Genomic DNA, 27716 nt, shown 5'->3' on the forward strand with positions numbered 1-27716 from the left:
GCTGGGCGGGGACGGGGCGGGACCGGCCTCTCGGGAGGCGGGGCCGGTGTCCCGCCGCGAGGCACGCTGGGACATGTAGTCCGGCCGCATGGGCACGGCTATGGCGGCCTCGGGGGAGAGCAACGGAGGGACACGGACACGGAACGGGGGGAGGGGGAGAGGCACAGGGAACACAGGCGGAGGAGAGGGATGGGGGAACACAGTTATGGGAGCACTCGGGGGACAGTCATGGCGACACAGACACGGGGGGCACAAACCTTGATGGGGGGACATGGACACGGCGGGGGGCCGGGCACGGGGGGACACTCGTGGACATGGACCCCACAGGAGAGGGGGACGTGGATGTGGGGGCACGGACACAAGAGGACAAGGAGGGGTGGTGGTGGCATAGGGGACATGGAGATGGGGACAGGCAGATGTGGGGAAGGGGTGGGGGGGGCAGTCCCGAGGGGACACAGTGAGGTGGGGGAACCTGGGGGGGCTGAGGGAGGGGATAATCCCCTGCTGCCCCACAGCCCCTCCTGTGCAGTGAGTGGCTGGCTGTGAACCCGCAGATCTGTCTGTACCTGTGCCTACACCCCTGCCTGCATCCCTACCTGTATCCCTGCCTACACCCCTATCCATATCCCTGCCTTCACCCCTACCTGCACCCCTACCCGTATCCCTGCCTCTATCCCTGCCTGCACCCCTACCCGTATCCCAGCCTCTATCCCTGCCCGCACCCCTATCCATATCCCTGCCCGCATCCCTACCCGTATCCCTGCCTACACCCCTATCCATATCCCTGCCTTCACCACTACCTGCACCCCTATCCATATCCCTGCCTGCATCCCTATCCATACCCCTGCCTGCGCCCCTGCCTGTGTCCCTGCCCATCACAGCGGAGGTGCAGGCAAGCGTGAAGGCAGCGCCCGGCTGGCAGGAGCACCCCGATGTCCTTCCTGCCCCCCACCGGCAGCGTGCTCCCCCCCCGGCCCCGGCCCTGCCCACGTACCCGGGCAATGACGCAGCCACCGCCTGTGAAGTGAAAATATGAACATTATTTAATAACTGAGTCTCTGTAATAAACCATTTGAAAATATTTTACAAGGAGTCACACGCACAATATCTTACAAATTGTCTTTTTTGTTGGTTTTTGAAGTTTTCCAACTCTTCTGTACAAAAAAAAAGAAAATCAAAACCCAAAGAAATCAAAAATAAATTAAAGAAAATCAATTAAAAACCCAACGCCTTTGAATAAGCAGAGAGAAGCTTTCAGGTGGGGATGGGGCAGGAGGCGACCCCGGCGGGACGGGGGGGGCCGGGGCCGCACCGCCTCTTCGTCTCATTGGTTTTTAACTTAAAATAGACTATATATGTATATATTTATAGGTATGTATAGTGGTGGTTTTCTGGCAGAGCACCTAACTAGACTACAGAAGTACACACACTCCCGGTAACACAGAGCCATCTGTTCAAACACGGTTCCCAGAGACAGTAACCAAACACACACTGAAAAAGCTACAAGCAGAATGACCATTAATTAACCCCAGCACTAATTAGTGCCTGGCGCCCTCCCCAGCCCCTCCCCCCCACCGGGGGTGGCCGTGCCGAGGGGGGCTCCCCCGGCCCTGGTTGATGGGGTGGCTCCGACTGGGGTGCCCCAGGGGGGTGAGGGTCCCCAGGGCTGCCCGCCCAGGCGGTGGGGGGGCATGGGTGGTGGGTATAACACCCCTGGCACTGCAGCACCCCGGGGGGGGGGGCCTGTGCTGGGACCCCCCAACCCTGTGGCACCTCTCCCGAGGTGGTGGTGGGGTGCAGTGGGGTGCTGGGGCTGAGCCTCCTCAGCACCCAGAGTTTCGGCTGGGGGGGGGATGCCCCCACCCGAGTGCCCTACTGTGAACCCCAGCACCTCGGGGCACCCCACTGCAGGGGTATCTCCTGCCCCCCCATCACTGGGTGCCCCCAGCCGGGACCTCAGCAGCACCCGGGGAGCAGCTCCCCCCACCGCGTCCGGCCGTCAGCCCCTGTGCCGGTGACCCGAGGGACGGGCATGGGGGCCTGGCACGTCCCTTCCTCGGGAACGTGCGGCACATCCCACTCGGGGGCACACAGCACACCCCATTTGGGGACACGTGGCATGTCCCCCTCGGGGACAGGCGGCAGGTCCTGCTGGCCGGCGCGGTTTCTTTGGCAGGGCTGCCGGGGTGAGGGCGGCTGGGGGGGGCCCGGCAGGGCTGGGGTGGGCAGGATTTCACAGTGATCTGCAGAACGGAAAAGAAACAAAATACACTTTTTCTCCCCCTCCTTTTCACCCCAATATCTGTGCCCAAGAACGCGGGAGAGCGGCTGAGCCCACAGCAGGGACCAGGGCTCCATCCTGCCCCCGGCGCAAGGCGATGGCCGGTGCCCCCCCCACCTCTGCCCCTGCCCGCACCGGCCCCCGAGCCCACAGGGATGCTGGAGCTGCCGTCAGCCCCGCACACCCGGGGGGGGCTGGTAACCGCTGGAACAAATAATACTGACCCGCACATTCAAGTCAAGTCCTTTTTTCTTTTTTTTTTTCTTTTTTCTCCTTTCCCCCCCTCCTTTTTTTTTTTTTTTTTTTTCCATGTGTCCTCATTGCTGACAATAAACACCGCCGGTCTCCAGGCGAAAATGTCGGAAACTCGATGTAGAAAGATCTGGTTTAAAATCTTCAGGCTAAAAAAATAGGCGAGGTGGATGGGAGGGGGAGGGGGGCGGGGAGTCGCAGGTGGAGGGTGCCGACGCCACTTTCCGAGTCCGAGCGGCCAGGAGGGCACGACGCTGGGGCACCCACCCGGTCCCTGCTCTGCCGGGGAGCCCCTGCCCGCACCCCGACTCTTCTTTGGCTGCGGCATCGCGGGGGTCCCCGAGGCGGTGGAGGGGACATCGCTCCACCGGGCCGGGGAGGGGGATGGAGATGGAGCTTGAAAGAAAAGAGAGCTGGCGGGGTGGCTGGGGGGGCTAAAGGCAGGCGGCCGGGGGCAACGGGTGCCGGCTGGCGCTGGAGTAGAGGAGCAGCAGCTGCAGGGAGAGCAGGACCCCCAGGGAGGGGGTGAAAGAAGCCCCTCGGCCGCAGTCTGAGGTATCTTCCTGGGGGGGGGCAAAGGGAGAGGAACAGTGGGGCAACTCTTGCAGTGCCTCTGCACCCCAGGGGCACCCGCTGCCCCCCTGCAGCCCTGCTGCACCTCTTCCCCCAGGGCCCCCATAGCACTGCTCTCCCCCCAGGGGGACACCCCATGGTGCTGTTCTGCTGTTCGGCACAGAGGCACCCCAAGGCTCCTAATGCCCACCCCCACCCCCTTCCCGGGGGTCCTACCAGGGCTCCAAGCCCCCATTGCCGGGGTCTCCCCACAGCACTGCACCCCTGGGATCCCCCCATGGCTCTGCTTCCCTGTAGGGGGGGGGAGCACTCACCCCTCCATTCCACCCCAGGGGGGAACCCCTCATCTTTGCTCCCCTGGGGATCTCCCATGGCTCCACCCCCCCTGAGGGGGAACCCACCGCCCCAATTCCCACCAGGGGGACACTCCACAGCTTTGCTTCCCTGGGGACAACCCCATGGCTCTGCTCCCCCCGTCCTCAGGGGGCACCCACTGCCCCCATCCCTCCCCAGAACCCTCCCCTGTACCCCACGTACTGTTGCATTGTAGTCGAAGCAGATGTGGGGGCCTTTCCGGTAGCGGGGCCTGTCCACCAGCTCACACTGGTTGGGATCCCTCGGAGGGGCTTCGCAGGTCAAGGAAACCACCGGGGACAGGGCGGTGGCGGCCCGTGGGACACCCCATGGCCACTCTCAGCCCCTTTGGCCATAGACTGGCTCCCTCCACCCCTTCCAGACCCTGTACCTTGCGGCCCCCCTGCCTTGTCCCATGGCCCCCGCCTGTCCCCCCCCACTCCCTCTGCCACCACATCCCTGGGGGACGCAGCTGGGCCACCAAAGGATACCTCTTACCTCCGCCTGCAGCAGCTTGACGGACTCACACTGGCTGCAGATGGGCTTGTCGGCCACCACGAAGAGCAGATTGGTGTTGGCCAGCCTCTGTGCGTGGAAGAGCCTGGGGGTGTGACAGCAGCGAGGACCCCAGTTACTCTGTGCCCCGATCCCCCTCTGGCCCCTGGTGCCAGCCCTGCTGGCGGGTGGCTCTGGGGAAGCTGAGCCAGCAGGGCAACCCCATCCCCAACCTCATCCCTGTCCTTCTTCCCGTCCCCAGCCTCATCCCCTTCCTCGTCCCCATCCCTGTCCCCATCCTCATCCCTGTTCCCATCTCCACCCCGCTCCCCATTCCCATGCCGAGGGGCTGCCCAGTGAATTGGCACCAATGGGCTTTCAGGGCTCAATCCCACTTGGAGGAGCTCTACAGACGTGATCATTACCCCACTGCCCATGGGGACACTACCGCTGATCTCTGTATCCCCTGTCCAGATACCACAGCCCCCCCAAGCACTGCAGGGCATCTGCCATCGCCCCCCTTCCTCCTTGCAGGTGGCTGCATGGTGTTCCTAGCAAAGGCAGTAGTGCCCGGCTGGTGGGATGATGGGGATGGACCCACCTGGAGCAGTTGCCGCAGTCGATGATGGCATTGTACGTGGTGTTGACGGTGCTGAAGTAGTACTGTGTCTGCTTCATGATGCAGCTCGTCTCCCTGGCCTCCATGCTGTCCCCTGCCACCTCCTCTGCACCAGCACAGTGCCGTGGGCCAGGAGCCATGGATCCCCACACCACACAGCCCCACCACATCCCCTGCCCACCCCCAGCCTGGGGCTCCCCAGGGACTCACCCGTCTGGAACCAGCTGCTGTAGGTGAGGCCGTACAGGAACTGCTGGAAGAGGGACCTGGGGAAGGAGAGAGCAGCCATGTCAGCTGTCCCAGACCCAATGGAAACAGCCCCCAGGAAGCGGACACGGTGAGACTCACCAGGCTGCAGCTGAGGTCCACCACGCGAGGTTCAGGAGATCGGCCACAGTGGGCTGCGGGCAAAGAGGGGGGCGGTGAGCCAGCAGGTTCCTGTGCAGGGCACTGGGGACAGACCCATGGGTCCCCGAGCTCCTGGACCACCTGGAAGCCACCATCCCCATGGGTGCTCACCACGAAGACACCGCGGGGTGCAGCGCCCGTGTTGCTCTGGGCCTCAGGGGCACAGACGGACTGGAAGTCATAGGACTCCTTGCGGGCGTAGAAGGAGTTGTTGTAGAGGGCGGACATCAGGTTGGCATCCACCTCGCTGAAGAACTTGCCCACCTGGGATGGGGACACTGAGTCTGCATCCAAATGACACCTCGCCATGGGTCTCCCCTGGCAGAGACTTGAGTGGGGCTGTGTCAAGCTCAAAGGTCTCAGCTCCCCTCTGGCATCCCGTGCCCAGGAGAGCTACCACGCAGGCACCGCTCACCTGGTACCAGTGGTCCTCCTGGTTGGAGAGCACCAGGAACCCCCCATCGTCGATGAGGACGCAGATGAGGTCCTGGGGAAGGAGGGCAGCGTCACCCACCTCCCGGCCATGCACAGGGCAGGCAGGACAGGCAGGGCCAGGGGGCGACAGGCAGTCAGGCAAGGGGGGCCAGAAAGCGTCCCCAAACCTGGGGGCTGCTCAGGAGCACCTTGGTGCTGGGAGTACCTGTACTGGGTACAGGGAGCAGGAACCACCACCCACCCTGAGGGGTTTAACAGCCCCCCTCCCTGTCCATGGTCCAGGGGGCAAGCCCCAGGGCTTTGTCCCTACAAGCGGGGTCAGGGGGCTGCCTGAGCTCTGGGAGTGGCAGGGGGACAGGGGATAGCAAAGGCAGAGTGGGCAGGGGACGGGGAGTCCCCCCAGCCATCCCCTGCCTGCTGGCCCCCACTGTCCCCACCCCTGCCCACCACCCACCTTGTTGTTGGCCTCGCAGTCCATCTCACAGCTGGTCGAGGGGTCACACTGTCAACCGAAGCCAGGGCAGAGGGACAGGTTAGCAGGACCACCCCCCTGCCCCAGAGCTGTCCTCCTGGCCAGGAGGGGACACATAGGATGGTGTCCCCAGGGGATGGGGATGGGTGCCTCAAGGAGGGTGACAGGCAGGGCTCCCTGTCCCCATCCCTGTGCCATTCCAGCACTGTGGGAGCCCCAGGGGACGTACCCGACGGGCGCCCAGCTGGTCGCGGTCCGTCCGGTTGCTCGCCAGCACTTTGAACTTCTCAGCCCAGGCCTCCAGGTCCAGCTTCACCCCCACCACTGGGGCAGCGAGGAGATGGAGTGAGCCCCAGTGGAGGAAGGGGGATGACAGGAACCCCCCAGCCTGGCGGTGGGGGACCCAGCTGCCTGCCTACCTGCTGGCTTCAGCGTCTTGCCCCCGATGCTGAGCTCCACAGCTGTGCTCACCAGGATCCCAATGGTGTTGTTCTCCAGGTCCAGCCCCCGGTAGCCAGCTGCAGAGGGCACGGGTGGCATGAAGGACACATGGGGGCAGCAGCAGCCTGCGCCACCCCCTGCCACTCACAGCTGGCACCCACCGTCCCGGTAGGGCGGCTTGAAGATGTAGCCCTTGTTGTCCAGGCTCCTCCGGTAGAAGCTGGCGTTGAAGGGCTCTGGTTCCTCCTCCCAGTCGTCTGCAGCCCTGGGGGTGAGCAGCCGGGGTCACTGTCACTCAGCTCCAGTCCCACTAGAGATGGCCCCGTGTGGGACCAGATGTGTCACCCCGTGGGGCCTGGCATGTGCGCACTCCCCAGACACTCACTTGTTAGGGAAGACACGGGTGATGCCCCCGTCAGTGGCGGCGAAGACAGCCAGGAGGCTGTACCTGCAAGGAGAGGGGTGGGCATGCCAGGCATCAGTGGATTTTTGCTTTGCCCCTGTCCCATCCCCATAGCCCATCTCAGCCCCCTGGTCCCCCTCTGTCCCCAGCCACCTCACCCCCACCTACGTGTTGAGGTCCTGGTCCTTCCAGACCCGCTCCACCAACTGCTGCGTGATGCCCGTGTCCAGGATCAGGTTGTGCAGGAGGAAGTTGTCGCCTTGAGGGGAAGACAGAGGAGGAGGAGAAGGAGGAAGTGAGGGCTGGCCCCATGGGGGCCACCCTTGTCCCCTGCCTCCGTCCCGACACTGGCACCCGCTCTGCAGCAGCTCCCGGGACTCCAACCCTGGCACGATTCACCCTCTGCCCCATCTCCCCCCACGCCCCTGTCCCCAGCAAACTCCCCCACCAGCCACCCCCCTCAGCCGTCCCCAGCTACTCACACTGCTTGGAGTCTGGGGTCACCTTTTCCATGAGGGCAATAAAGTTTTCCAGGAACTCGGTGTTGTTATCCGACAAGTCGAGGTCTTTGCAATACTCTCTGGGGTTTGGGGGACAAGGTTTGTCGTTCGCGAGGATGGAAAAGGCAAGGTCAGTTCTCCCCCGAGGACGGCGGGGCAGGCGCCAGCCGTGCTGCCAGCACCTTGGCTTGCCAAGGGACACGATGGTGGCAACGTGCCACCGCTCCCGTAAGTGTCACCCCGCTGGGGCAGCCGGCTGTGGGCATCTCTGCAGACTGCCTGGCACCCAGCCCTCTGCTGCCCGCAGTGCTGCTGGCTCGGCCATCACACCAGCCACCGGGTCTGCCACTGCCATGGCCACCAAGGTGCCATCACCTCTGCCAGGGCCAGGTTTGATGGATCCCATTTTGCCCAGAGCGGTACAACCCTGAGCCCTGGCTCTCCCCATCCTGGTGGGACTGGATGTCTCTGCCACCGTACTTACCTGGGGGGCCAGGCGGGCGCTGCTGTGCCCACCCTGCCCTGCCCCTGCATCACCCCAGGGAGCGGGGGTTTGCCTCGGGAGCCCCCGGGGCTGTGCCGGTGGCACCACACCGGTGCTCGGCAGCCATATCTGCACCCTTTGCGTAGATAGTTAGGTGCTAGGTGAGGCCCAGCCGGCGGAGGTGGGCACTCACCCACGGGCATCACTGGCCCTGAGCCCCTCCTGGGACAGGCACCACGGGGGGTGCTGCATCTCCGCTCTGGTCTGGGGCCACCCTGAGTGCAGAGCCCTGGCCCCACTGATGCCAGGGACAGTCACGACCCCGTTGGTGACCACGAGGCTCTTAGCCAGGTGGCATGGGTTAGTGCCACCCTGGGGTGCTGAGAGCCTCCCAGCCTCAGCAGTCCAGCTGCAGGCAGTGCCGGGGGGGAGGTCAGGGCTCCCCTTGCTCACATCCCCTCCACCGAGCTCCTGCCTCTGCCAAAAACCTCGTTAAGAGGACAAATTCCGGAGCAGAGGGTGGCAGGGAGTGTGCCCTTGGGGCAGCTGAAAAAGCTGGGGCACCCCGGCCGTCCCATCCCGGCCCCCCCACCCCCTGCTCCGGGGGAGCAGCCACCTAAATATCTACACCGACACGCACAGATACAGGTACTCACACACCCACGGGGGACGGGGATATACGGTTTCTGAAAATTTCCAGTGGCCCGCGGGCACGGCAGATCATACAGTCGCCCTGGGTGCCGGGCCCCCTCCCCGGGCACGCAGCTCCTCCCTGCCACCCGCTCGCACCGAGCTGGCACCCACTGCAGGGGGGGTGCTCACAGAGCCGCATGGGGGGGACACCGAAAGACTCGCCTCCATTTTCAATCCCACCTCTTCTCTCTGGCTGTACTGGCTGCGGAACCCCATGCTGGACACTGACCCCCATCCCCACAGCCTGAGTGGGGCAGTGGTGGGGCAGACCCACTCCTTGGGCCTCGGGCTCGGCCATCACCTCTCTATCTATTCCCTTAGCGCATTTATGGGCCAGTTTTTTAATAACAGGGTTTTTCTGTTTGTCATTAATACTCAGCTTCGGCTCCCATGATTCCTGGACCTCACCCCCGCTGCCCTGTGCATCACCCGGGGACCAGGTCATCCTCCCCAAAAAGCCAGGGCCACACAATAACTGTACATTTTGGGCTGGTTTACCCAGAAATAGTGTGAGCGACAGCTGCTGTGGGCAGGGAGGGCAGGGGGTACCTGCAGGTGGTACAGCCTCGACCTGCTGCAGTCCCCAAGAACTGCAATGATACAACATCTCCTAATGGGGTGTTTAGCTGTTATGATGGTATATAAGTACATAGGTGATTAGCTGGTAAAGTTAATTAGGGCTGGTCAGAGGTTGCACCACAGTGGTGGGAAGGGCAGGGTGCCAGCAGAGCCATGGGGCGCCTCAAACAGCCCTCCCGAGGGACAGCCCTTTGTCCCTGCTAGGTGACAAGACCAGGTGGCACGGCCCAGGGGAGGGGACACATCTGTCTGTCTGGGGGACACTGCACTGTCCTCATGTCCTTGATCACAGCCTGCGGCCGGCAGCCTCCCCAAAACCCCTGGGGCATCCTGAATTTGAGCTGAAACCCACCCTTCATCCTCCTTACCCCGCCACGGTCAGCGCGACTGTATGATGCCAGCGTGACTGTATGATGCCAGCGCGACTGTATGATGCCAGCGCCGGCCCCTCCCTCGGCGGGGGGATTTTCAGAAACTATACCTATATATGCACGCCCAGAGGTCGGGCCGTACCGGGTGCATATATACCGTGCTGGATGCAACCGGGTGGCGGAGCGGGGGCCGGGGTGCCGGTGGCAGCCCCCCTCGGCTGAGCGGGCACACGACACACACAGCGACAGGGGACGGGGCACAGGGGGTTGGGGCGGGGGGGGGGACAAGGCACGATGAGGCGGGGATGGGAGGCGATGGAGGGGGGCGAGGGGGGGGGCGGGTGGTGGTTTCGGCAGCGGGGCCGGGGCGGATGCACACCTCGGCAAGCGCACACACAAAGCTACCTGGGAGCAATGAACACATGTCCCTCCGACTCAAAGCTGTTGGGCAGCAGGTATTCAAAATCTGCAACAGAAAGGGAAGGTTATCCGGCGGGGAGGGGGGGACGGGGACGCCGGGGGGCCAGGAGGGAGAGAGACGGACAGAGAGAGAGAGAGGGGAGGGAACAACAACAAAAATAAGAAAGGCGTTTGCTGCTCTTGGTAACAAGAGAGGAAGGAAAAGGCCGTTCTGCTGTCGCTGGCACCGCACGGGAAGGAAAGTTATAGCCAAATCGGGAGAGGTTTGCCCATCTCGGCTCGAATTTGCTCGGTCGCGGGCTGAAGGCGGGCGGTTGCGTACGCGCGGCCGGCGGCGTGTACGCAGGGACACACAGAGACACACACACATATATATATGCGCGCACATGTATATATATGCATGTTTGGGAGGGCGTGGGGGCGTCTCTCTCTCGGGGGGGGGGGGGAGGGGCAGGTAGGGGTGGGTGGTGGGCGAGGGCAGGGAACCGCATGCTGTGCTCCTGGCCGGAGGAGGATCACCAAAACACTTGGTTGTCGGGAGAGAAAAATAAATAATAAATAATAAAAAAGGAGTTTTCAGGCATCGACATGGCCAAACGGGGAACCTTGCCGAGGACAGTCCAACCCGAGGCTGCCCGCCCAGCAAAGTGCCGTGCAATGCGCTGCTGGGCGCTGGTGGCCCCCCATCCCTCCCTGGGGTGGTGGGACCCCAACGGGGATGGGGGCCCACACTCGCCCACCAGCCCGGCACCTCGCTCTGCTTTAAGGGGGCGGTGGCAGCCCCCGGCAAGGTTTGGGGTGCCTCTGGGGGACCCCACCAGCAGAGGGGCAGCAGATGTGGGGTTCAGCCGGGTTCAGGGGTGCATGCCAGGGTGCTATGGGGCCACCGGCCCCCCTGGCGGGCACCGCCACCCCCTTGCCCTCCCGCCGGCCCCCAGTGCATTGCAGGGCACAGCCAGAGGTTGGACTGTTGCTCTCCGAGGGCTGTAGGCAGGGGCTGGGTACAAGCCGATGAGAGGAAGAGGAAGAGGAAGAGGAGGAGGAGAGGAGTACAAAACACTCGTACTTGGTCCATCAGCATTGCCATTGCAGGGACGCTGGGAGGAGGCAACTCAAAGCTGATAGAACAGGGCTGAGGGTGACACTTCCACCTCCCCGCTGTCCTCCCCGCCCGTCCCCGTCCCCTCTCGAACCCTTGCTGTGCTGCTGTGCCCCCCCAGCCTTCCCCCTGCCCCTGCCAGGCAGGCAGCCGGTGGGTGCCATGTGCAGTACATCGTGCTGGGGGCGTGCGGGAGGGAATGTGGTGGTGGGTCCCCCTGGGACTGTGTGTACTGAGGCATCCTCATGCCCGCCATGGGGCCGCATGGGAGCTGTGGGTCTGGCCCCATGGGTTCCCTCCTGCTCTGGCGAGTGGCTGGGCATCACAGGGATGTGGGCTAAATCCTGCCCTGGCTTGCATAGGCGATGTCCTGCTCCACTGCAGGGGGGTACCAGCCCCGGCAGCCCCCCACCTGCCTCGGTGGGACTTCGGGTTCGAGCTTGGCTGCTCCTGGGGGGCACAGATGACACCAGGATGCTATGGCCACCAGGGGCTTCATGCCATGCTGAGTCCTGGGGCAGTGGGGATGGCCACCAAGCAGCAGTGAGGGCAGGCAGCGCGGCACCTCAGGGCTCAGTCACTCCACAACCCTGCAGGCCCAGGCCCACCATCTCCCACGGGTGGTCCCATCCCCACCTCTGCTGAGGGTTTCTGCTTGGGGGGCTTCCCCAGAAAAGCCTGTCCCAGGGGGCGATGGTAGCGGAGGACTGGGTCCCCCACCCACCTTCCATCCCCGTCACCTTCAGGCACCCACCCCACAGCCCCCTGCTCCCTGCACAGCCCTATCCCTTTCAGGTTGAGTTGTCTTAGGGAGGGAGGAAGCAGAGGAGCTGGGGAGAAGGGAGAAGGATTGGGAGGAGGACGAGCAGAGGGAGAGGAGCAAGAAGAGGCTGGTGCTGGTGGGGGGAGGAAGAGCAGGGTATCAAACTAGCTACAAAAAACCTCGTGGATTGAAAACGGCAGACTTTCATACGAGATCGGCTCTTGAACGATATCGAACTGGGTTTGGGAGCGATGCACAGGGAGGGAGTGGGGGATTGTCGTGACAAAGCTCTCATGGACAGAACAAGACATGTTGCTTTCAAATAAAGGGGGAACTGGAGGAGAGGAGGAGGAGGGAGGAAGGGCGAGTCGGTGGCGGTTTGCAGGTTCGGCGTGGCAAACGGGCAGGGAGATGGGCAAGCAGGGGGGCTGGGGGGACTGGACACGGGGCAGGGGACGGGGTGGTGAAGGTGAGTGGTCTGAGACTGAAAATACTTGCCCTTCATTTTGATGTTTGGTACTGTGTGAATCCACCATAGAGAGAAAGCAAGAAAAACAACAAACAAAAAAACAACAAACAAAAAAAAAGGGGGTTGGGTGGAAAGGGGGAAGGGGGGCACAAACAATATTTTATTCAATCGCCGTTTGAATAAAAATATTGTGTATCATAATCATACCAAAAGGAAACCTCTTGCAAAAAACGACATGAAAAATAGAAAAAGAAAGAAAAACCCAGTAACGAAAGGAAAAGAAAAGGCCACGGTGAAATAAGAATAAAAAAAAATGCAAAGATATAACTAGAGAAATATATATATATATATATTCAATACTCAAAGGAAAATGAGAGTCAGTAGCAAACAGTTGCAACAGTCTTGATATCGAAATGTCCTCACTGAATTAGGGGGCATGCACGGCACGGCGGGCAGAGCCGGGGAGGACTGGGGGGTCCCCCCTCCCGGGGATGGGGACAGCCTGGCCTTGTCCCCGCAGGGATGCAGGGCTCCTGCTAAAGGATGGAGGGGGCGGCAGGGGCCAGATCCAGAGTGGGGCTGGGGTCAAGCCACTGGGGTGGCCACTGGGGAGAAATGGGAGGAACCGGAGGGGAGAGGGGAAGGGTCCGGTTCTGCCATGGGCGAGAGGGTCCCCGGGAGCAGCATGGACCTGTGGTGGGAAAAAGGCTTGGGGGTCAGGGGGAGAGAGAAAGAGAGAGAAAGGGGGGGGCCAGGCTAGCACACATGTACACAGATTAATTCCAAACGAAAACTGAAACCAACCGAAACCGAACTCATAAAAAGAATAAATGGCTTAAACTGAAACCAAAGAATCGTAATAAACCAAAGGAAATTAAAGAGATCCATGCAAACTTTCCCAGGCTCGCAAATTAACTGGCTGCTACAGCGTCATCCCTCGTCCCCAGGAGGCGAACAGGCAGCGGCACAGCGCCTGCCTGCAGCCTGGGGCTTGGGTTTTGGGGTGCAAAGTGTAAGGACCAAACCCTGGCACCCCGGGGCACCCCAGGCAGGCAGCTCCTTTCCCTCTGTGCCTTCACCTCTTTCTCATGCCTCTCTGATTTTTAATTTTTTCTTTTTTTTTCCTTTTTTTTTTTTTTTTTTGGCCTCTCACAGTGATCCCTATCTCTTTTCGCAACTTTTTGCTTCGTGTTTCTCCCCGAGAGTCGCGGGCTGGCGTGGGGGCGAGCGGGAGTGCGAGAGGGCAGCGGGGAAAGCCAGGGGCTACTTACACTTCACTTGCAGGATCTGGTCGCTGAGGTTGGCCTGGATGTAGTAGGTGCTGTAGGGCGGCAGAACCAGCCCCAGGCTGCGGAGGGGGAGAGCAGACAGGTGGTATAAGGCTTTACACCCACCCAGAGCCCTCAGCCGGCCCCCAGCCCCTGCCTGCCCCCCCCCAGCCCGGGAGTACCCAGCCCTGGCCCATAGCATCCAGCAGCCCTGCTGGCCTCCAGCACACCCTGCCAAAGTCTGCACCCAGGGCTGTCCTGGGGGTACCCAGCGTCATCCTGGAGCACCCAGGGACACCCTTGGAACACGTAGGGCCGTTCTGGTGGCACCCAGGGCCATCCCCAGCACACCCTGCCATGTCCTTCTCTCCAAGGTCTGCACCCAGGGCTGTCCTGGGGGTACCCAGCGTCATCCTGGAGCACCCAGGGACACCCTTGGAACACTCAGGGCCATTCTGGTGGCACCCAGGGCCATCTTCACAGTACCTAGGGTCATCCTGGTGGTACCCAGGGCCATCCCAGGGCAACCCCAAGCACAGGAGGTGGCAAGCCTGTTCAGCCAAGGCTGAGATGGGCAAAATGTGCTTGCCTGGAAACCAAGTGAGATGCATACGGAAGAGGGACATGATACCCCTGTAAAGGAGGAAGGAAGAAAGACACACAGCCCTCGAAAGAAGGGACAAAACCTTCCCAGCAAGGAGAGGTTGAAGACAACCATTACACAGGCATTGGCGTAATTGGTGAGCCAGGAAGGAGAGGGATCCACCAGCCAGGGGTATGGCACACAGGGTGCAGGATGGGGGTGGCAAAGAAGGTGGCAAGAGGTAGTGCTGGGGCTTCTGAACCCACAGGACATGCTGCCGGAGAGAGCCAGGCTCCCTGGTGCCAGCTGCAGCAGCTGGTGGCCTTTGGTGATGCCGTTTGTGCCAGGTGTTGCCTGGGATAAGCGAGCACTGGTGGGCGAGGGCCACATTCCTGACTCTCATCGGATGTTACACCTGCACCTGAGCCACCAGGACCCTAACTTGCCCCCCAAGCCACCCCTCCAGCTTGTCCTCTCTGCGGCTGGCAGCACAGACTGAGCACCCCAGCAAGTATGGCAGAGGTAGTGGCACCCCAAAAACCATTGGCAGATGTGGCGGCACACCAGCATAGAGGGCAGAGGTGGTGGCACCCCAAACCAAAGGTGGCAAGAGGAGGGTGGTGACTTTTTTCTGTTCAGTGCTGGTGCCACTCTGTGCTGATGGTGTCCCAGGGAACCCTGGGGAAGGTCCTCCTGCAGCGTGGAACCACAGGAGTGCAGGGCCCTCAGCAGCGCCTTTCACCCTACAGACCCGGCCACAGCTGTGTCACCCTGTGTCATTGCTCCCTCCTTGACAGCGCTGCTTGGCTCTGGAGGGGTGCCACCGTGGCAGACAGGTCCAGGAGTGTGCAGGGGACACCTGGCAGCTGTAGGAGGTGGCTGTGACCCTTGCTGGCCCCTCCTGAGCTGGCTGGTGAGGAGGAGAGTACAGAGAGGGGACCACACGGCTCCTCACAGGATGAAGACAGCACGAGTTGGACAGCAGAGTCATGATGATGCTGGGGTCTTTTGTACACATCTGCCGGTCTAAAGCGGTGCAAACTGGGCAATAAATGCAGTCCTCCCCCTTCTCAGCCGCTGTCCTGTGCTGCGGGGTGGGCGCGTGTCACCATCACCCACCTCAGAGCAGGCAGAGACCTGTACCAGCCCCTGGCTGTGCAGGCAGGTGGTGGCAGGGGTGTCCCTTGTCTGGCACCTTGCACACCAGCCCTGCAGGACCTGTCTTGAACCCTGGGGACCGTGGCCCAGGTCTGCAGTGCCAAATACTGGTGGGCAGCAATTTTGGGAGTGCCATTGAGCATCACTGGCTGCATGCAGTGATCCGACAGCATGTTTCCAACCCTGCAGCCCATGGGACACGTTCCTGGTGGCCTCAGGGACCTCCCGAGCTGCAGGCATGAGACCACAGCCCTGTGCTGGTGGGGGTCCGGCCAATAATGGGGTGTGCCGGCAGCGCTGCTCACCTGTAGTTGGTGCTTTTGATGGGAGCCCACGTGTAGGTCCTGAACACCTCATCGATGTATTGCTGCGGGTCAGAGGGAGCCAGTCAGGCCTTGGTGGCACGGAGACTTGGCCAGCGCGGTGGCATGGGATGCCTGGCTCTGAGCCTGGTGTCTGACATGGCCCCTCACTCCCTGCCACTTGGGGCTGGGCGCTCAGCGTGGCCATAGTTTTGGCTGTGACCCCCTTCCCCTGCAGCCTTACCTCATCCAGGGACTTGATGAGGGTCTTGATGAACCTCTGCCCGTCGTTCCCATCAATCATGCTTCTCCGGATCTGGGGGACACGAAGGAGGTGACTGAGGGCCACAGAGCCTGGCCACGTGCCCACAGGCACTCACCCCAGTAGGATGGCACTGGGGACCCACAGGGTGCAGGACTGAGCAGCCCAGACTGGTTCATCATGCTGGCACCAGGGGACAGTGACCCAGCTCCCATCCCCACTGTTGCCCCACGGAAGCTGTGCTGCCCCTTTGGATGAGGGCTCCCCATGGCAGGCTGCAGATCGGGGGGGGCCAACCTGTACCCCAAGAGCTGCCCCCGGGTCTGCCCACCTCCTCCTTGTTCTCGTCCTCCAGCTCGGCATCCAGGAAGTCTAGCGTCACCGGCTCACGGAAATTGATGATCTGCAGGCAGAAAGGGAGAGCCGGGAAAGGGTTCAGGGCTCCCGCAGGCACCGCTGAGTCCAGACAAACTCATCACAATTCCCACAATTAGCTCCTGGTGACCCCGAGGAAGCCACATGTCCCACAGGGCCCAGCTAACCCCCGCTGCTGCCACCCCAACGGGCCCCTCCTTACCTGGGGCTGCAGGTTGGGGTGCAGCAGGACGTAGCCATTCAGGTCGATGGCGAAGACGTAACCGTTTGCCCCCAGCTGCGGGAGGACAGGAGGAGGGATGAGGCTGGCCAGGTGGCTCTGTGGCGTGCCATGCTGTGCTGCGCCAGTGCGATCACCCGCACCTCTGTGCGCAGAGCTCCCCCCACACCACCCCTGGGGCTCAGCCCTTTCCATCCATCTATTTCTATTCTCAGGCCAACAGCATCTCTCACCCCAGCTCTGGATTTTGCCCTCTACCCCTTTCCCCAGGTGTATTCCCTAATGACCCTGCAAGGGTTTTGGATATGCTCTGGGTCCCAGAGCATCACCCAGCTCTGATCCAGGTCCCAGAGCATCACCCAGCTCTGGTCCCTGCTTGCCTGCCTACCCTGGTCCCTGCCTGCAACCATGGCTTCTGCAACCCTGTTACCACCAGCACTGCTGGAGGTGCTACGGGGTGCTGGGGCGGGGGCAACTTGGGGGTCCCTGCAGTGGGCTTCCATGCTGGATTCAGGCAGTGCATGGCAGGGAGGGAGGGGCCCCCACGCACGTTGTATCGCGGCGTCAGCCTCTTGATGTCGTTGAGAGCCACGTCGATCCCCATCACACCCAGGATGAGCTGGTTCTGGAAGGAAGCGCATGGAGGGAGGCAGGTGGGAGCAGAGCTGTCACCTGCCACCACCAGTGCGGGGACAGGGAAACAGGGAGATAGACCTCCTTGCCTTCCGGGGACGTGTGGGTCAGATCTGGACACCACAGGGGCACAAGGTGGGATGTGTCAGCCCCTCAGCAGCCCTCCATGGGATGCTACACCCCGCAAAGATCTGTGGCTGCCAGCTGTCCCCATTGAACCAGGAGAGCCACCCAAAGCCATTTTGGGTCCTGGAGATGGCAGTCACCCCTGGTCTCATACTAGGGAGGGGGTGCAGAGCAGGCAGCACCCCAGGGGTGCCAGTCCTCCTCCCCCCTCCCCAAGCCACGCACCCAGCAACAGGGCACTCTCCCCATCCCACCAGAGCCCCACACCGGGGTCCCGGTGCAGCCAGGGTGGTAGCAGCCACAGTCCCCTACCTTCCTGTCACTGCTGTCTTCTGTCAGGTTGAAAACCGGCAGCGTGCCTGTCACCACCAGGCCCAGCCCCTGCACAAGCACAGAAGAGTGTCCCATGGCCCCTCACCAGCCCCAAGACCCCAAGTTGGGGTGGGATGCAGAGGGGGTTTACCCCCCCTGGGGGCATGTGCTGTGCGGGACCCTGGGGCTAGTGTTCCCATCCACATCCCAGGGCTGTGCAGAACCCCAGGGCTGGTGTCCCCACCCACATCCTGGGACAGGGAGTCCTTACCAGGGCATCCTGGTAGACGTTGGTCCACTGAACCTGCTTGGCTCGGTTCCCGGCCAGGACCATGGGTCTGCCCAGCACATCCAGGTACTCCTGTGGGGATGCAGGGTTGGGGAAAGCATGACATGGCAGCCAGGATGCTTCCCTGCTCCAACCTGGTGACACCCCTGACTCCATGCCCACCCCAGGGACTATTAATAGGTGTCTTGGTGCCAGCCCCCAGGCTACAGACTGAGCTAGGGGAAGGGGCTTGGCAGCTACCAAACCCGAGGGTAATGGCTCCAGCTGGGAACCGAACGGGTCTGTCGAGGTGCAGATAAGGTGCTGCTCCCCATCGGCCATGGGTGGGCAAAGCAGGGGCTCCCCAGGCACTGCCAGCCAGAGCCCCCCAGCTCCCAGACGTCCCCAGGGCTGAGTTTGGTCTGTCACGCCTGGACCACATCGCTGCTGTCTCCCTGTCTGCCACCACCAGCCTTTTGGGATCTTCTTGCAGGGCAGGTTTCCCTTACCCTGGCTCACCTTGCCAAGGCAGACCTCTGGGTAGGGGGCAGGCCCTGTGCCACAATGCCAGCCCTTCCCTGAGAGGCTGCTCGGCTTGGGGACCCCTGTCACTTGCCCACCATGGCACCCCATGTGCACTCAACAAAGAAAAGGGGTAGAAAAGGGGCAGGGAGATGGGGTGTGAGTGCCTGGCTCTGCCCCACAGGTGCTGCTGGGGCTGGCCCTGCCTGCGTTCGCTCCCTGCCTGCGCTCGGCTCTGTTCTGTGCTGATTAACGCCTGATGTTTCATAATTAGTCACTCAAAAGGCGGCAGGTCCGTGGGGAGCTGCAGATGAATTACTTATTTCAATAGCACGAGGCCTGGCTGAGGGCTTGGCTCCCCAGCTCGCTGCCACGCTGGCTGCCAGCCTTTGGGCTCTCTGCAGCGGGGACCCCAGGCAGGACACCCTGGGACGGTGGCACTGCCTGCCTGCCAGCACCCGGCCGTACCTGCGTGTTGATGCGGATGGCGCCGATGGAGGGGATTTCGAAGTAGTAACCTTGGAAAAGAAAGAGAAAAGCAGCTGGAGAGCTGGCTGTCTGCCTGTCCAGCAGTCTGGCTGTCCCGCTGTCCAGCCGTCCAGGGTTGCAGCCAGCGCCTTGCTGGCAGCAGCACATACCAGAGCACCGGGGCCAGCCCCCAGGCGAGGGGTGAGCACCCCGCAGCCTCCTGTGCCAGCCAGGTGCCAGCCCCTCTCACCTTTGTTGGCGCAGGCCATCCACTGCAGCGGGGTCACATCGTAGTTGTGCTGCCCCACGGAGAAGGTGAAGACCCGCACCTGTAGAGGAGTGCAGTGCTGAAGGCCGTCCACTGGGCACCCCAGTTTCCACACCCGGTGCTCCCAGCTGATGACAGCCTCCCAGGGACAGTGTGGCATTGCCTGCCATGGCCCCAAGACCAGGCTCGTGGCCAAGCACAGGTGGGCAGAAGGTGGCTTCTGCAAGTGCTGGCCAGCACTCTATTTGCCCAGCCTCAACCAGTCCTGCTCCCCGGTATCACTGTGTTGATCCAAGCAACTTACCTCAGGGGTCCTCCCACTGCAGTCCTCACACTGCACCCAGAGGGCTCTGTGCTCCCCAAGGGTCCAGCCTGGACCAGAACCCTCCCACCCCACAGGTCTCCAGGTCCTGGGTGGCAATGGGGACCCTCCTGCCAGTTCATCTGCCCACCAGCAGCGCTGTCCCCATGCTTGGGGTGTGCTCCCCTGGGGAGCCCACCAGTCCCATCCTCTCCCCAGCAGCCCATGCCTAGTCCTGTGCATGCCAAGGTGGTAGCCAGCTATAAAAGGCACCAGCACATCAGCCATGCCATTACCAGGGCAGCGGCTCGGTGCAGGAGCGGGCTGTCAGGGAGAGGATGGCGATGAGGCAAATGAGGCGGAAGCCATCAATCGAGCTGGAGCAGCCGTCTCCCTCCCCGGTGAGCGGCCCCAGCCCAGCACATGGCCCCACAGCCCCTCACCGTCTTATTGGGCCAGTTGTACTTCTCAAAGACATCCTGCACCCGGTCCTCGCCGCCGTCTGTGAACATCATGATCATCTTGTTGCAGTTGGCACGTGTGATATTGGACTGTGGGGCAGAGAGATGACGCCTGAGGCCGGACCTCGAACAAGCGGTGCCACGCATGGGGTGAGATGCGGCTGGGAACTGGGCTGGATCCAGCCAGGAATGGTGGTGGGCCAGGAGGGCTAACCCCGACGCACTTCTTTTCCTGGGCTGTTTCTCTGGGCTGAGGGTGGCCGGGGTGAATGGGCAGGAGAAGGGATGCTGTCTGCTTGGAAATGATGCTGTGGCTATTGCCACTTGGCACCTAATAGCACCATTCATCTTTATTTTGCCTCTGGCATAGTGTCTGGCTGGATCTGGCCCCCTCTGCCCAGCCCTGCTAACTTTTAATAACTCAGAGGGGCAGTGGCTCCAGCAAAACCCTGGCTACAGTGTGCTGGAGAGTGGGATGTCCTCCTCCGTGGCATTGCAGGGAGCTCAAGGAGCCCTCTGCATGTCGAAGCCCCAGGCACAGGGCAGCAGCCAGGTGCTTGGAGCTCTCCCATCGCCCCCCGCCCAGCCCTCAGCCCAGCCCCCAGCTCACGTTCTGCAGCTGGTCGAAGGCGTACTCAAAGCCAGCCTTGTAGTCGGTCGTGCCTTTGGCCACCATCCCCTGCACGTCCTCCTTGAAGACCTTCTTGTTGCGGATGTTGGCCTGCACCAGGTGCTTGAAGCACGACACTGGCTTCGCCTTCTCGTTGAACTGGGAAGCAAAAGGGAGGGGAGTGGGTTGCAGAAAGGGGACGGGGACCCAAAGGTGGGCACAAACCACCCGCCATGCTCAGCTCCCATGGGTGGGAGGTGGCCAGAGCATCCCATGTCCCACGTCCCAGGGGATCATGGAGCTTAACTTTGGCCAAACGCAGCACTGAGCCGCCCGGCACGGCTCACCTGCACCCTCACTTCTGCAGGACCCCCGGGATCGTGCAAGTGGCCGTGCTGTGCTGTGCCGGCAGCAGGAGCAGGTGCTGCCTCTCGCTTACGGCTTCATTTGCTGGCAGTAGGGCCCATTAATTAGGGGAGCAGCGATCCAGCTAACGGAGCCGGGCCAGACACGTTAATTAGCGCCAGCGTGCTTGCGGCCAGACAGGGGAGGGCCGGCGTGGGCTGGGCGCCCAGCGATGCACAGATGTGGCGGCACGGCCACTGTGCTGCGTGAGGTCACGGGCTGGTGACATCGCCACGGGGATCATGATGTCACCGGCTGGTGACAAGAGAGGAGATGGCTGGTTGCGATCACCCCAGGAGCATCTCTGCCAAATGCCCTGTGATGGAGGGGGCTTTTGTTTGCCACCACCTACAGCTGAGCTCCAAGCAGCTGTTTCCTTGCTTATGCCCAGGTTGGTGGTTAAGAAGGAAAAAAAAAAGGCATTTGTGTCTCTGCAGAACCCCTGGCCAGGTGGGTCTGGGGGCAAAGGGCTCCCGTGGCAGGGAGCTGGGCGCTGCCTAGGGGACACAGCCCAGCCACCCACTCCATGGCACTCACCGAGGCCACATTGACATAGTCATCATCCGAGAGGGTGTCCAGCATCTCATAGACCGAGGTCTTCATCAGCTTGAGGGTGAGGCCACTCACGCTGCCGCTCCTGGCAGGAGAGAGGGGTGCTGGGGGCTCAGCAGCAAGAGGCCACGGGGCTCCCCGGCAGCACTGTCCCACACAGCTCCCCCAGGGCCACCGGCAGGACAGTGGCACCCTGGTGGGCTGTGCCACCATCCTGGCCTGGCTCAGCCTGGCCATGGCCCCCACCCATGTACTCACACATCCACGATGATGACCATGTCCTTTGGGGAGGAGGCGCCTTGGATGTACCTGCAGGGCACAGAGGGGGGTCAGCAAGCTCGACTCATTTTTCGGGGGGGGGACGACCCTGACCCTGTGGGTGCAGCCTAAGAGCAAAGCTCTGCCAGGGCACAGGTGGCCAGGGAGCCAGAGCCCGCCCACCCCATGGCTGCTGTCACCCTGTGGTGAGGAGCAAGGACAAGGTGGCGGCAGGTGAGCAGAGGCGAGGATGTGGCGTGGCACAGCACACGGCAGACTGTCAGCGACCCACCGCTCGGTACCGTATCAGCCTAATGAGCTCTAAATGCTAAACTCTTCCATCATCGCAGGCTCTTTTCTGTGCGCTGATTATGCTGACACACACATCCATATTAAGATGCTATTTACCCCCCTGGTAGCTTCAAAGGCCAGGCTGATTAGGTTATTTTTAGCAACGAGGAGGAAAAATAATAATACTATGTAAATCCTCCCCCCTGAAAACAATTAGGGAACCCTTCCCCACCCTTTGAAGAACCCGCTCCTGCTCCCAGCCCCACTCTGCTGTCCTGTGTGGGACAGAGCTGGCACGGTGCTGAGAGCCCACCCGGCAATGGCCAGGCAGAGCACAGCACAGCTCCCCATCCCACCACGTAGGGCCTGATCCTGCCATGGCTGAAGTCCAAGGCAGCCTCATTATTCATTTGATCAGGATCAGGCCTGACATGAATTAATTAGTGTGTTATTAGTATCAATTACTCGCCATTACTGGGGAGGACTGGGGAAGGGGCAGGCTCTGATTGTCTGATCCCAGGTCCTGATGTTCCCTAATTGCAAGTGATTACCTAGGCGGGATGCAGGATGAGGGATGCTGGCATGTGGGGCCCTCCTGGCATGGGTGTTGCATGCCCCCCAAGCCTCCCCCCACCATGCTAGGGTGCAGGACAGGCAGGAAGCTGCCTGCAGGCTTCCTGATGACTGGTGGGGCTGGGCGGCTCGGTGCCTGCCCCACTCCACAGGGCTGGGCTGCCGGCGCAGTGAGGAGCCCAACTAAGATGCTGCCCGTAATGGGTTGTGGCAGCCCATCCATCTCCGGCTGCCCCGCTCAGACAAATACCCCGGGCTCTGCAGGAGAAGGCTGTGCTTAATAGTGCCATTCATCAAGGGAGGGGAAGGCAGCGAGTGGCACTGGTCGCCCTGGTGAGGCTGCCGGCAGGACCGTGGCCCCTGCCGGGCCCGGCAGTGGTGCGGCAAGGGCTGTGTGCCACACTGGACGCTGGCATGAGGGCAGGAGAGGACCCGAAAGGGGTGTCCCAGGGGGTGTGCTGCCCCCCAGCACAAAGGGTGCTGCTGCTCCTCCATGGCTGGGTGAGCAAGCTGGTGGCCAGCCCGGTAGTGGGCAGGCAGCTGGGCTTGGTAGCCCCCATATGCATCAGCAGCACCCCCCGAAACAGCCTGCCAGTCCTTCCTCTGCCAATAGCCTGCATGGATGCCCTGGCAGAGAACAGTTAATAATTAATGTGGAGCAATCAAAGACAATTAACCACGGTAGCAGGGCCATTAATTTTCTGACAAGGAGTGGGGGCAGCTCCTGGCACAGGAAGGGGGACAGGCAGGGGGTGCTCCCCTGGGGATCCAGGGCTCCCCGGGCACATGCCGGAGACCTCTTTCCTCTCCATGCCCATGTTTTTAGGCAGCAGCCGTGGGCAGAATAGGGGCCGCAGCTCCCCCAGCTGCATGATAATTAGCAGCTGATAATTAGTGCTGCCAAACCAACACCTCTACCTGGGCTAAGGAGAAGTGATTCAATCCCGTCTCACAGCCTGGCACTGCCTGCCCGCTTCTCTCTCCATCCTCCCGGCTCCTGAGAGCCGGTTGCTTTCCTGTTTGGATGGGAATGCTGTCTGGGACTGAGCACCAGCAGCCACGGCTGCAGGTGGGACCAGGGCGAAGGGCAGCTCCGCACAGCTGATCTGTATCCAAGGATTTATCTCTCCATCCCCCTCTGCCTTCCTGGGAAGAGGGGAGAGGGAGCCGAGAGCCACAGCTCGGATGCCCCTGCCCGTGCTATGGTGTCTGTTTGCCAACGCCAACCATGTGTGAAATGAAAAGGGGAGGGAGCTGGCTGTTCCCGGCTGGGAAGGGCTGGCAAAACCCCCTCCCCACCTGGTACCCCCTTACCAGGGCCGCCTGCGCACGTCATAGAGGTCGATCTTATTGGGGGCTCTCCACGGGGTGGCTGTGGGGGGAAAGCAGGCGGTGAGTGAGGTGGGGCTGTGCCAGGGTGGGGGACAGAGGGAGGCTGGGGACAGGACAGAGGGATGCCCACGGCCAAGGAAGCAGCAGGCTCTGGTGGGAAGCTCACACCTTCGGCTTTGGCACAGCATGGCTACGTGTGCCAGGTGGCCACCAGGGCTGGTGCCTTGGTGTTCGGGGATGCTCACCTGCACCCCCACCTTAGCCAGCCCCCCTACCCCAGCAACTGCCCCCCACTGCCCCCCACCACGCACCGGGGTAGTAGCGGGTGACACCGGTGGCACTGCCGAACACCTGCCAGAGCAGAGAGGGATCCTCCTTCCGGTTCTCAATGAAGACGTCCTCCAGCGCCTGTGTCCAGTTCAGCTCGTTGAGGATGACGGTGGCTGCGGGAGACAGAGCCAGGGGAGGTGGGTGGGTGCGGGGGGAGCGGCAGAGCCTGGGGTGTGCTGGGGCTAACGGGGACCGTGGTGTCCCCGTGGTAATGGCAGGGAAGGAAGAGGTGGTGTGTCCTGTGTGTCCCCTGTGTCCCCTCTGCCCCTTCCCATGGAGGAGCCCACAGGGACTTTGCAGCTGCTCCCGCACCCCCGATCCCCTCACTCCCATAGGGCTCCAGCATCAGCCTGCTGTCCCTTGTCCCCAGAGATGGGAGCCATGCTCCAGGGGTCACCTGAACGCTCAGTGTCCCCGTCCCCTGGCTTTGGAGCAGGGACACCCACCGCTGGGGACAGCCAGCTTGCCATCTCACCCCCTTTCTGCAAAAAAGCCCCGCTCCCCCTGCCATCGTGCCAGCCCCGCTCCCTGGGGATGGCCACCAGCTGGGAAACCAAGGGGTTGTGTCCCTGCAGGGACACACGGAGCCTCCCAGGCCCCTCTCTGCATTCCCGCTGGCTGCTGCACCTGACGCAAAAGCAATTAAGATGCCGGCAAACAGCAGTTTTAAATTATTCAGCTATTAAAGCAAAAGATAAGCTGCCGGCAGCCCCAGCCTGTGATTAATCAAGAGGGGCTGGTGGAGCGCGGGGGGGCTGGCATGGTGAGGCAGGTACAGGGCTGCCAAGGAGGCGGGGAGGCTGCCTTGGGGACAGTGGGACCTCTCCATGCTCACAGGACCCTTCAGGGCATCCCAAATGCCACAGGTGCCCCAAGCCCTGGGCAGGTGGGGGGAGACCTATGGTGTCCACCGGCAGCCCGTGCTGGGCCACCCTGGGACAGTGGCGTGGAGGAGCCAGCCATGCCACTATGGGCAGGAGCGGGCAGCCAGCAGCACCCCAAGACCAGGCACTGTACCCTTCTGGGGGACCCCCAATGCACTTTTGGGGTGCAGCAGATCCCAGGAGCAGTCCCTCTCCTCGGCATTGGGCAGATCAACCGTTGTGGTGCTGCCGGGGAGCTGGCGTATGTTTGAGGAGTACATTTAGCCCTCCTAAAGCTTCCTCCCACACATGTCCCTCCTTGAAACACCACCATCACCCATTCAAGCCTTTGCCATGGCCTCGAGGCACTGGCGGGACATGGGCAGGTGTCAACCAGGCGGAATCCTAGATCCCTCCATCCCAGCACCACCGCTGAAGAAGACTTCTTCCCTCGGGCAGCTGTGCCTTCAAACTGCGATTTACTCTGGCCATATCTCCCCAGCCATTTCTCAGCGCCGTGCCTGCACACAGCGCTGTTATCTGGGCACTTAGGATGATTTCTTGTTTGGCTCTGTCACAGGACATGGTTTTTCCCAGGAGAAGGGGCCGCGTGCAGGATGCCAGGCTCCTGTCTGCCCCGAGCAGCCCTGGGTAGTGCCACTGGCCCTGGATGGGCACTGACATGTCCCTGACAGCCCTGGCAGTGCCTGCACCCTCAGCCCCTCAGGGCCCGTCAGCCACACCAGGGTCATGGTGAATGCACACAAACACAGCCCCTATATTACTCCCGAGCACGAATGGAGACCCTATATCCTTCCTGAGCATGAATGCAGCCCCCCATATCAATCCTGCGAACAAACACAGCCCCTATACATGCCTGTGCATGAAAGCTGCCCTTGTAAACACAGACGCCTCCTATACCACCCCTGCACATGAACACAGCCTCTATAACCATCCTTGCATCTGAACACAGCCCCTATACCCTCCCTGCACTCAAACACAGCCCCCACACTCCCCTTGTGCTATCGCTCATTGGATGGGAGGCTGTGTCCGTGGTCGAGGTGGCTCCTGTCCCCCTTGGTCAAGGTCAGAGCTGTCAGCACCCCGCCGGTGACATCTTCAGCCCTGTCCCCATCCCGTCCCTGTCCCCATCAGGGTGAGCCCAGCCCCGCCCTACCAGCGAGCAATTGCAGATTTAATTAAAAATGGCACAGTAAATAAAACATATATAGGATGTAATTTGTGTGTGTAGTGAGGGGTGACGGCGGAGGGCGTCTCCGCAGTGGTTTAATTAGTGTGCCAGGCAGCGATAGTGCCTCTCTGCCGGGTCCCTCCAGGGAGATGTTCCCTGCCCGCGGCTCTGTGGGGACTGGCCATGCTCGCCAGCATCCCCAGAAGGAGGGGGCATACAGGCGGCCCCATGCCTGCACCCCAAACCCACTCTAGGGTGCAGTGGCTGAGCACTCCGTCCTGAACCCTGGCTTTTCAGAGCACCCCGGTGTTGCTGGGCAGGGTCTGATCCCTGTGCCACGGTCCTTTCTCCCCACCGGGGTCCGCCATTGCCCTGTCCCCTCTCCAGAATCCCTCTCTAGTGGTTGTGAGTCCATGGAGCACGTTACTCTCCAATTTGCTCTCATCCCACGGTGAGTGGGGTGATTTATGTGGCCAGGGCAGGGCATGAGCCGCAGCGTCGGCTGGAGAGCAGGGGTGAGGAGTCATGAATTTTTCATCCCGCGCAGCCCACCCCGCTCGCCCGCCCCCTGCTCGCATGATGGGCTTCATTAACTGCCTGGCCTGTGCTAGCTGGGTAATAAAACTAATTGCAAATTTCTAATCCACTGCCGCCGCCGTGGTGAAATCGTGGCACCGACGCAGCTCTGAGCACGGCCGCGCCGGTAACGCGCCTGCGTGGGGATGTGAGCTCAGCCCCCGTCACCACCGTGACCATCCAGAAGCCCTCAGCAAGTGCCACCGAGACAAGGGGGTGTGGGGCAGTGGTGCCCTCGGCGGTGTGGGCAGACGAGGGGTGGCCCCCAACAGCAGGGTGTGGGGCTGGGTACAGGACATGTCCTGCAGGTGCTGAAGGGTGATCTCCAGGAGCGGTCCCCAGCTCAGTGCAGAGCAGCCACTAGAGGGAAATGGAGACCGACTGTCATCGTGCCACCGCAGCAAGGCGAGGTAGGAGAGAGCTCTGGAAGCTCAGGGACTGTGTCACCTCCTGGCAGGGACTGAAAGCTGGTGTGGCACATCCTGTCCCATCCCTGCCTGCTCCTGGGCTGGCCCACCGACCTGCTCCCTCTTTCTGGAGCAGCTCATGCCCTCTGATCACACTGTCCTGCCATCACCCTCACTGCCTTCCCGCAGGATTTCAGCTGCTTTTCCTCCCTTTTCATGCTCTCAGCAGCCCAAAACCAGTGAGGAAGCACCCCTGCTTCGCCCTGTCCCACCGCTCAGCCCCGTCTCGCTCCCTATTACGAGCTGGGAGTTGCCATCTCCATAATTGCTCCTGCACAGAGCTGCTCCATCCCTCTGATTGTCTCCAGCGTCCACTTTGAACCTCCTCGAGCTTTGCTGAGCTCTTCTACGGGGAGGATCACAGCCGTGTGGGCGCAGCCGAGCTTTACCCTGTGCCATAATTATCAGTTCTCCTTGGCTTTCCACCCCTTCCCTAATAATCCCTCACCCCTGATTTGCCTCTTTGGCTCACGATGAGCTCTTGAGGGTCCCTGGGGAGGGAAATGCTGTCACCTCTGTCCTAACACGGGGACTCTGCCTCTTGTCTGTGCTGTCCCAGCACAGAGACCCAGCTGGGGCAGCCCAGGGTGACGGTCCCCAGGGCTGTGGCACCCTGAGCAGGAGAGGCA

General features: G+C 61.8%; 1 protein-coding gene across 2 annotated transcripts in view; it reads right to left on the reverse strand.

Moving 5' to 3' along the window:
- Window positions 1–2551: 2551 nt before the first annotated feature.
- Window positions 2552–27716, reverse strand: part of CACNA2D2 (calcium voltage-gated channel auxiliary subunit alpha2delta 2) — a 224223-nt gene continuing 199058 nt past the window's right edge. Inside the window, exons 7-39 of one of the 2 annotated variants that reach the window (XM_074152097.1) lie at window positions 23971–24102; window positions 23642–23699; window positions 21464–21514; window positions 21191–21290; window positions 20249–20407; window positions 19621–19728; window positions 18859–18937; window positions 18609–18658; window positions 17622–17711; window positions 17351–17419; window positions 16830–16904; window positions 16262–16336; window positions 16016–16087; window positions 15667–15738; window positions 15426–15487; window positions 13383–13459; window positions 12141–12161; window positions 9766–9826; window positions 7216–7313; window positions 6902–6992; window positions 6716–6778; window positions 6492–6595; window positions 6309–6407; window positions 6119–6213; window positions 5872–5919; window positions 5398–5469; window positions 5094–5246; window positions 4923–4975; window positions 4785–4840; window positions 4557–4680; window positions 3952–4061; window positions 3644–3732; window positions 2552–3096 (exon numbers count right to left, since the gene is read on the reverse strand). In XM_074152097.1, the coding sequence (XP_074008198.1) occupies window positions 2968–3096; window positions 3644–3732; window positions 3952–4061; window positions 4557–4680; window positions 4785–4840; window positions 4923–4975; window positions 5094–5246; window positions 5398–5469; window positions 5872–5919; window positions 6119–6213; window positions 6309–6407; window positions 6492–6595; window positions 6716–6778; window positions 6902–6992; window positions 7216–7313; window positions 9766–9826; window positions 12141–12161; window positions 13383–13459; window positions 15426–15487; window positions 15667–15738; window positions 16016–16087; window positions 16262–16336; window positions 16830–16904; window positions 17351–17419; window positions 17622–17711; window positions 18609–18658; window positions 18859–18937; window positions 19621–19728; window positions 20249–20407; window positions 21191–21290; window positions 21464–21514; window positions 23642–23699; window positions 23971–24102 (2795 nt within the window). In that variant the 3' untranslated portion in view covers window positions 2552–2967. The remainder of the gene's footprint in view (window positions 3097–3643; window positions 3733–3951; window positions 4062–4556; window positions 4681–4784; window positions 4841–4922; window positions 4976–5093; window positions 5247–5397; window positions 5470–5871; window positions 5920–6118; window positions 6214–6308; window positions 6408–6491; window positions 6596–6715; window positions 6779–6901; window positions 6993–7215; window positions 7314–9765; window positions 9827–12140; window positions 12162–13382; window positions 13460–15425; window positions 15488–15666; window positions 15739–16015; window positions 16088–16261; window positions 16337–16829; window positions 16905–17350; window positions 17420–17621; window positions 17712–18608; window positions 18659–18858; window positions 18938–19620; window positions 19729–20248; window positions 20408–21190; window positions 21291–21463; window positions 21515–23641; window positions 23700–23970; window positions 24103–27716) is intronic. The other variant, XM_074152098.1, reaches the window with a different exon arrangement.

Source organism: Numenius arquata, chromosome 8 (assembly GCF_964106895.1).
Source record: "Numenius arquata chromosome 8, bNumArq3.hap1.1, whole genome shotgun sequence".
NCBI lineage: Eukaryota > Metazoa > Chordata > Aves > Charadriiformes > Scolopacidae > Numenius > Numenius arquata.